Source organism: Gadus chalcogrammus, chromosome 2 (genome assembly GCF_026213295.1).
Source record: "Gadus chalcogrammus isolate NIFS_2021 chromosome 2, NIFS_Gcha_1.0, whole genome shotgun sequence".
NCBI lineage: Eukaryota > Metazoa > Chordata > Actinopteri > Gadiformes > Gadidae > Gadus > Gadus chalcogrammus.
Genome location: NC_079413.1, coordinates 11,389,311 through 11,398,463, shown reverse-complemented (window position 1 = coordinate 11,398,463; position 9,153 = coordinate 11,389,311). Strand labels below are relative to the sequence as shown.

Below are 9,153 nucleotides of genomic sequence, written 5' to 3'. Positions count from 1 at the left end.
CTTATCTCCTACATTCACAACATTCATAAAATTCCCCCTGCGCGCTCTGCCCTGTCTCTGTTACGAAGCGCGAAGCTGCCCATGCGTCTCTTCACGTTAGTTGGCGGGCCGAGCCCCTCCTTCTCGCGTGTGTGTGCGTGCGCATGCGCGCGTGTGTGTCTGTGTCTGTGTGTCTGTGTGTCTGTGTGTCTGTGTGTCTGTGTGTCTGTCTGTCTGTCTGTCTGTCTGTCTGTCTGTCTGTCTGTCTGTCTGTCTGTCTGTCTGTCTGTCTGTCTGTCTGTGTGTGTGTGTGTGTGTGTGTGTGTGTGTGTGTGTGTGTGTGTGTGTGTGTGTGTGTGTCCAGTCCTCCCATATTAATGTGTAAACCACATAATAAGTAGTCAACAGAAGACAATGTTTTAATCCCACTTTATATCTCCTTGTTACTTTTAGATGAGAACCCCTGGCCAGCCTTTCAGACTGGGTGTCAGGCTAGGGAATTTAAAAACAGGCATCCTTGGTTAGAGTGGAGGGGAAAAGAGTTAGGTAAATGTCAGCCAAGATACAGTTGGTATACACAATTGAAATTCATAATGTTAATCACTATGCAAATGAGAGTATAGCTAATTCATGGTCATTTTTAAGGTGCAGTAATTTCACACTTTTACACAATTCAATTACTGTATGGTATGATAGATAACAACAGTAAGAGCTCAAATTAGAGCAATTGAAAGAGTGAAACATTAGAGCAATTGAAAGAGTGAAACATTAGTCTCCTGTCATCTCCTTCTCATGCACTGGTTAGCCATGGTTGTAAAGAGTTCATTAAATTATTTTGAGTAGATTTTGTCCTTGTTTAGCATGTGCCACATATTGCTACTATAGATATACAAAGGACAACTCGTCATTTTTGTGTTGTATTTGTTCATACTGTTATTAAAACGGATAAACCTACTCAGCTTTCCATGATTGCTCATAATCGTTATACTCTTAAATCAGTGGGTTGTAGACCCCTGCGTTAGTGAGTGTGGTGCGACACCCCATAAGCGCCCCACACGCGTACACGTGCCGGTGGGACGGGATTGTACGAGGCTGGGAGGGAATCATCACAGTATACCCACTACAATAAAATAGACTACACCACTGCCTAAGATCCTTTGTGAATACGGCCCCAGAACTCCGTCAACAGACCCATTGTAGCGTTTGTCTGAAGTGGCACCAGCATGAGTGATATATATACAGTATATATATCCGCATGCTCTCTGGATGCTGGGAGGGGATGCTGCTGAAATCTTTTCTCAAGTTACTTCCATCTCTGAAAAACACTAATGTTTAATAGCATGGATTTGTTTCTCCACTTGCTTGCGGACCTTGCCGTATAGTTTTGGCATCTCAATTTGGCTGAAGGGTTTGCGGGCATGTAACGCGTACCTGGGATCGAGTGTTTTGACCATCTCTTTAAAGCCCTTTCTATCGACATTTTGAAAGGGAACCATGTCCTTACACAGGTAAACAGTGACGGCGTTTGTCATCTCGTTCCACCACTGGCATTTTGTTGTAAGGACTAGTGTTGGCTCGGTCGTTCGCGAACCGGTTCGAAAGAACGAGTCTTTAGGACGAACGAACCGAACCGGTTCGTTTCTCTCGTTCGTCTCGTTCACCATTCGATTCACCGGAAACTCGGTAGCACTAACTCCACAGAGTCTGACTGACTCAGCTGAGAACCGTGCAATAGTATGATAAGCATGACGAAGGAGAAGTGTATGGAAGTAAATCTGTGCCATCGGATTTTGAAAATAAAAAGCCATTGAATTCTGAGCACTAAATATTTATGCATTGAAATAACGTTTCTGGATTTTAATTTCAACGTAATCGACGTCCCCATGTTGAAGTTTTTGACGTTGAATCTTTGAATTTTTAACATTGAAAAATAAAGCTGAATAGGAGTTCAATTCAAATCCAAATGCGTTATTTCAATGCATAAATATTCAGTGCTTAGAGTACCTCATCGTCATCCGCTTATCCGGGGTCGGGTCGCGGGGGGAGCAGCTCAAGCAGGGGGCCCCAGACTTCCCTTTCCCGGGCCACATTGACCAGCTCTGACGGGGGGATCCCGAGGCGTTCCCAGGCCAGTGTTGAGATATAATCTCTCCACCTAGTCCTGGGTCTTCCCCGAGGTCTCCTCCCCACTGGACGTGCCTGAAACACCTCCCAAGGAAGGCGCCCAGTGGGCATCCTTACCAGATGCCCGAACCACCTCAGCTGACTCCTTTCTAAGTAAAGGAGCAGCGGCTCTAATCCGAGTTCCTCACGGATGGCTGAGCTTCTCACCCTATCCCTAAGGGAGACGCCAGCCACCCTTCTGAGAAAACTCATCTCGGCCGCTTGTACCCGCGATCTCGTCCTTTCGGTCATCACCCAGCCCTCATGACCATAGGTGAGGATAGGAACGAAGATCGACCGGTAGATCGAGAGCTTTGCCTTGCGGCTCAGCTCTGTTTTCGTTACAACGGTGCGGTAAAGCGAACGCAATACCGCCCCCGCTGCTCCGATTCTCCGGCCAATCTCACGCTCCATAGTACCCTCACTCGCGAACAAGACCCCGAGGTACTTGAACTCCTTCACTTGGGCTAAGGACTCATTTCCTACCCGGAGTAAGCAATCCACCGGTTTCCTGCTAAGAGTCATGGCCTCAGATTTAGCGGTGCTGATCCTCATCCCAGCCGCTTCACACTCGGCTGCCAGCCGATCCAGTGAGTGCTGAAGGTCACAGGCCGATGATCCAATGAGGACCACATCATCTGCAAAAAGCAGTGACGAGATCCTCAGACCACCGAACTGAGCCCCTCCCCACCACGACTACGCCTCGATATCCTGTCCATGTATATCACAAACAGGATTGGTGACAAGGCGCAGCCCTGGCGGAGACCAGCACCCACTGAGAACGAAACTGACTGGCTGCCGAGAACACGAACACAGCTCTCGCTTTGGGAGTACAAAGATTGGATGGCCCTGAGGATAGACCCCCTTACCCCATACTCCCGCAGCACCTCCCACAGTTTCTCCCGGGGGACCCGGTCATACGCCTTCTCCAGATCCACAAAACACATGTAGACCGGATGGGCATACTCCCAGGCCCCCTCCAGGATCCTTGCGAGAGTGAAGAGCTGGTCCGTAGTTCCACGTCCGGGGCGAAAACCGCATTGTTCCTCTTCAATCTGAGGTTCGACGATCGGCCGAACCCTCCTTTCCAGCACCTTGGAGTAGACTTTACCAGGGAGGCTGAGAAGTGTGATACCCCGGTAATTGGCACACACTCTCTGGTCCCCCTTTTTGAACAGGGGAACCACCACCCCGGTTTGCCACTCCTTTGGCACTGTACCCGACTCCCACGCGATGTTGAATAGGCGTGTCAACCATGACAGCCCCTCAACACCCAGAGCCTTTAGCATTTCTGGCTGGATCTCATCAATCCCTGGGGCTTTGCCACTGCGGAGATGTTTGACTACCTCAGTGACCTCCACCAGGGAAATTGACGACGAAACACCATCAACCTCGAGCTCTGCCTCCAACATAGAGGGCGTGTTATTCGGATTCAGGAGTTCCTCAAAGTGTTCCTTCCAACGTCCGACGACCTCCTCAGTTGAGGTCAACAGAGTCCCATCCTTACTGTACACAGCTTGGATGGTTCCCCGTTTCCCCCTCCTGAGGTGCCGGATAGTCTTCCAGAAACACTTTGGTGCCGACCGAAAGTCCTTCTCCATGGCCTCTCCGAACTTCTCCCACACCCGCTGCTTAGCCTCCGACACGGCAGCCGCTGCAGCCCTTCGAGCCTGTCGGTACCCTGCAACCGAGTCAGGAGTCCTCCAGGATATCATATCCCGGAAGGCCTCCTTCTTCAGTCGGACGGCTTCCCTGACCACCGGTGTCCACCACGGTGTCCGAGGGTTACCGCCCCTTGAGGAGCCTAAGACCCTGAGGCCACAGCTAGCCACCGCAGCTTCAGCAATGGAGGCTTTGAACACCGCCCACTCCGGCTCAATGCCCCCAACCTCCACAGGAATGCCAGAAAAGCTCCGCCGGAGGTGTGAGTTGAAGATACCTAGGACGGGGGCCTCCTCCAGACGTTCCCAGTTCACCCGCACTACTCGTTTGGGCTTACCAGGTCTATCCGGAAATTTCCCCCATTCCCTGATCCAACTCACAACCAGATGGTGGTCGGTTGACAGTTCCGCCCCTCTCTTTACCCGACTGTCCAAAACATGCGGCCTCAGATCAGATGACACGATCACGAAATCGATCATCGATCTTCGGCCTAGGGTACTCTGGTACCAGGTACACTTATGAGCACCCTTATGTTCGAACATGGTGTTTGTTATGGATAATCCATGACTAGCACAGAAGTCCAATAACAAACGACCGCTCGGGTTTAGATCAGGGAGGCCGTTCCTCCCCACCACGCCTCTCCAGGTGTCTCCATCGTTGCCCACGTGGGCGTTGAAGTCTCCCAGCAGAACTACGGAGTCCCCTACTGGAGCCCCATACAGGACTCCATTCAGGGTCTCCAAGAAGGCCGAGTACTCTGAGCTGCTGTTTGGTGCATACGCACAAACAACAGTCAGAGTTTTCCCCCCTACAACCCTTAGGCGCAGGGAGGCGACCCTCTCGTCTACCGGGGTAAACTCCAACACCGCGGCGCTCAGCCGGGGATTTATGAGTATCCCCACACCCGCCCGGCGCCTCACGCCCTCGGCAACTCCGGAGAAGAATAGAGTCCAACCCTTATCCAGGAGTACGGTACCAGAGCTGAGACTGTGCGTGGAGGTAAGCCCCACCAGATCTAACTGATAGCGCTCCACCTCCCTCACAAGCTCCGGTTCCTTTCCCCACAGCGAGGTGACGTTCCACGTCCCCAGAGCCAGCTTCTGCCGCCCGGGTCTGGTCCGTCGAGACCCCTGACCTTCGCTGCCACCCATGTGGCTGCGCACCCGACCCCAACGGGTCTTCCCACAGGTGGTGGACCCATGGGATGAAGAGAGGGGGGGTGCCACGTAGTTTGTTCGGGCTGTGCCCGACCGGGCTCCGTGGCAAACCCGGCCACCAGGCGCTCGCCATCGAGCCCTCCGTCTGGGCCTAGCTCCAGACGGGGGCCCCGGGCTTCCTCCGGGCCGGGTCACATCTCCTCTTTTTTTGTTCTTCATTGGAGTTTTTTGAACCATTCTTAGTCTGGCCCCTCACCTCCTTAGAGTACAATGGCTTTTTATTTTCAAAATCCGATGGCACAGATTTACTTGTCTTCCATAGAAGTGACTCAAACATTTTGTGGTTGAGAGGGTGTATCGTTTCCACCATAGGTTTCTACAGGAAAAAATCTGTGTGGTTAGGGGGGTAGGGGAATCTAGAGCTAGAAACTGAAATATTCAGTTTCTATTGTCATACCAAATGGATATAACAAGGAATTGAAAGCTACTTACAATAGGCCTCGGCGACATTCATTTCCCCTGATGGCAGCAATGTTCCACTTTCAGCTTGAATTCACCGGTACATCAAAACCACGTGTCTTCTTTAGATTTCAGTTCCCTTCATTTATTCACACAGTTCAGCAGCGGCATTCATTCAGAATCAGAGCCCACAATAAAGCTGCATTTAGGGCGACTATCACTACCCAGCAAAAAAATAGATGTGCTATAAATGGTTTTGTATAGAGCAGTCAGGAACATGGGCATAGTTGTGTAAGTGCTGGTGTTAGAAAAAAAAGTTGACGGGAATTAAAGTGCTGCACATCGACTGTAAAAATGTAGGTTATTCATCACAAAAATTTTAATTCAGAAATCGAATAGGCTAATAAAGTCTGAATTATGAGATCAAATTCAGCATTCTGATAATAAAGTCAGAATACTTGGATAAAATCCGAATTCTGATAATTAAATCCAGCATTAAAGGTTAGTTTAAGAAGGTTCTCACCAGTCATTTGTCGCCTGGGCACGGTGTCGAGTTTTTTTTTTTAAAGTAGGGACATGCCCTCTTTTTGAGACACTTTTAAAAATGTTGATGCAGAATTTCAAAATCGTCCGGGATTTTATTAAAGCCTCATACATGTTCACATTGAATTTGCGTTGCGTTTCTCTGGGTCGTTCACAAACTAGTTAGGCTACGCCCTCCCCTACTCAGTTCTGTTCGCTTTGCATTGGTGGAAGTGAGTAGGGGGAGTGGTTAAGTAGAGCCTTCAGATTGGAAGGTTTGACTTACTCAGTTACCTTCGTGTTTTGTATTTTTTTTTTTTACCATTATTGTTTTATAGGGACAAACATTAACAAATTTCTCACACAGGGGATTGATAAAGTTCTAGACTATTGAACAGAAAGAAACACTTGGTCATACTTTACACACTTTACCACAGCATTGGCCTACTGAATGCCACAGATATATTTTCAGCATTGGACTGAATGCCACATAAATATATAATCATGTTTTTGCACGTTTGCAACGTTTAAAAGTTCAGGGTATAAAGTTCAAGTATATGCCTCTACTTGTATTGCTTAAGCCAATAGCCTTTTGAGGCAGTGTTTTTTCTGAATATTAGTGTTAAGGGCCAATAATGCTTACTGTCATACGTTAGTTACCATGTCTGTGGACACATTTGTATGCAGTCACAAGTAAATATAAAAAAACAAATTTACTTATAATGGTGTAGCCATGCATGTTGTTTTATTGTTAATATGTCAATTTGTTTTTTATTGAAAATACTTTGTATAGATGAATTATCCCCAAACTTGTCATCGTAACACCTTAACTAAGTAAACATGACAGATGTTTAAAAAGATGCGTATGAAAAACACTTTTCTCATCTTTTGTTACTATTATATTGTTTAAAATGTATGTGTATATTAAAAATATATAGCGTATAAAAAGTGGCTGGTAAAAAAGATGAGTGGCTGGTAGATTTCTAAAAAAAAAATCTGGGGAGGAGGAGGGCACAATGAGCCATATACTGTAGCCTACTTATTGGTGGGAATATACGAAATATGTATTTATGAACATTAGCACAATTTGAATAGTGTAGAAGGGCCAATGAGAGTTATTGTTCAAATTAATGTCAGTTTATATTGCCTTTCTGCATCGGATTGGGTTTCAGATGGGGAACTATTCAGAGTGGATACGTTGTTCTTGACCAGGTTATGTTGCGGATGAAAGGCACTCCAATATTTGTTTATATAATAGTTTTACAATAGACATAACATTTTAAGACCAAGCAGAAAAAAATTATTACTCAGTGGCTAATTCCATAAATATTGTTTAGCAAATATAAAGAAGACTCCTGGAGGCCGAGTATGATGATTGAGTATGGACTGATTAATTATTGAGCGTGTGTTTGTGTGTGTGAGAGTGAGAGTGAGAGTGAGAGAGTGAGAGAGTGAGAGAGAGAGAGAGAGAGAGAGAGAGTGAGAGAGAGAAAGAGAGAGAGAGAGAGAGAGAGAGAGAGAGAGAGAGAGAGAGAGAGAGAGAGAGAGAGAGAGAGAGAGAGAGAGAGAGAGAGAGAGAGAGAGAGAGAGAGAGAGAGAGAGAGCGAGCGCGCGTTTGTTAGTGGTCAATTGCATAATTACAGAGCCCTGTGGACTGGTGTATAGTAACCAAGTAAAAATAACAACGTGTCGCCCTCTGTCGGTGCGAATAGAGCATACTACTTCCATTCAATGGTCTGCCTTCCATTTCATCTCGTCTTTACTTATCGTGAAAGTCATACTGACAGGTTACTGACAGTCATACTGACAAATTACTTGCCGTGATATGCAAAACTACGTCCAACACACACACACACACACACGCACACGCACACGCACACACACAGCAACGTAGCGAACTCAGATCAATCGCTGCCAGATGAGGAATGATATAAAATGCCAGGTGAGAGAAAGATGGAAGAACACAGTTGTTGTCATAGTAACGGCGAGGCGGAGCGTAAGAAAAGGGGGACTAGTGTGTTTGTTGTTGATGGTCACGTGGCCCCGCAGCGGCGATGCGAGCGTTGCGAGCGCCTTCCTTCCTTCCCCGACCAGTTACTACAAAATGGCTGCAGAGGCATCAGCGTCGACAAGAACCCAGTGAACACTTCATGGTAGGGAACACTAATGGAAACCCTATACATCCGGACGAGCTTGCAAAAACTTGTTTTCGCATCCTCGGGTATAGCTAATGTTAGTTTAACTTTTATATACGATTGTAAAACATCTAATGCAGGCCAGTGGAAGTAGTGAAACATGTTGTGGCGTTCGGTCATTCAGCCTAGCGTTAATCCCTCTGACGTCGATGTTATTGCATTGTCTAGGGTTTTATTATCGCCAGTCGGGGAAGATTTAAAGTGTTGTCTTTCAAATCTGCATGCACACAGTCTTTAGCTTGCATACATGATGTACCTCAAATAAATGATATCCCCCAATGCTAATTCCTTCAGCTAACAGGGGTCCTTATGAAAAAATACTACTCTCACTGCCAATTCTTGTTCTGGTATATTGAATAGGTAGTTTCCTTATTTTGTATCGATAACACTGATACATGTTGCATTTGATTCGATTGCACTAAAAAAGCATTTTGCACGAATGCATGAAATGCATTGAGCATTATGTTGGACAAAATGTTCGATACCCAGGTTCAGCTGAGGCCACCTTTCAACTAATGCTTGCTTTTTGTGCTGTCAAGTTTGACGAAATTGTTTTAAACGTTTCCCTATGACTTTTGTAACCATATCCCCCGCAGGTTTTTAGGTCAGCAGGGAATTTTTTAAGCTTGCTTTTCCTGATTAGATTAAACCGATGCCTATGTTAAATGAATGCTTAACTATATTTTATTTTTAAATCGCAAATTGTCAAAAAACTGGCCTGTAGCCGAAGAAACCGTAACATGCGTGCATGAATGATGAACTATTGTTAAGATGATTCACTGCAGGTGAATGCCATTCTGTGTCCGTTATACCCTCACGTACACACTTCTGCATATGGTCCACACATCCCTTCGATAATGCATGATCCATTGCTCACTTGTTGACATTGCTTATTAATTTGTGTCCCAGATAGGCAGGGCAGAGAGGTGTCGTTCGTTTTTTTTCGGGGATGTGGTCATTGGGCCCTGTCATTGCCCACGCTGGTGAAAGGGCCAGTGTATTCAAAGGGAGGCGCC

General features: G+C 46.7%; 1 protein-coding gene across 1 annotated transcript in view; it reads left to right on the top strand.

Moving 5' to 3' along the window:
• Positions 1-7,920: 7,920 nt before the first annotated feature.
• LOC130404414 (trinucleotide repeat-containing gene 6C protein-like) overlaps positions 7,921-9,153 on the top strand; it is an 80,400-nt gene continuing 79,167 nt past the window's right edge. Inside the window, exon 1 of the mRNA XM_056609126.1 lies at positions 7,921-8,095. Within this exon, the coding sequence (XP_056465101.1) occupies positions 7,997-8,095 (99 nt within the window). The 5' untranslated portion in view covers positions 7,921-7,996. The remainder of the gene's footprint in view (positions 8,096-9,153) is intronic.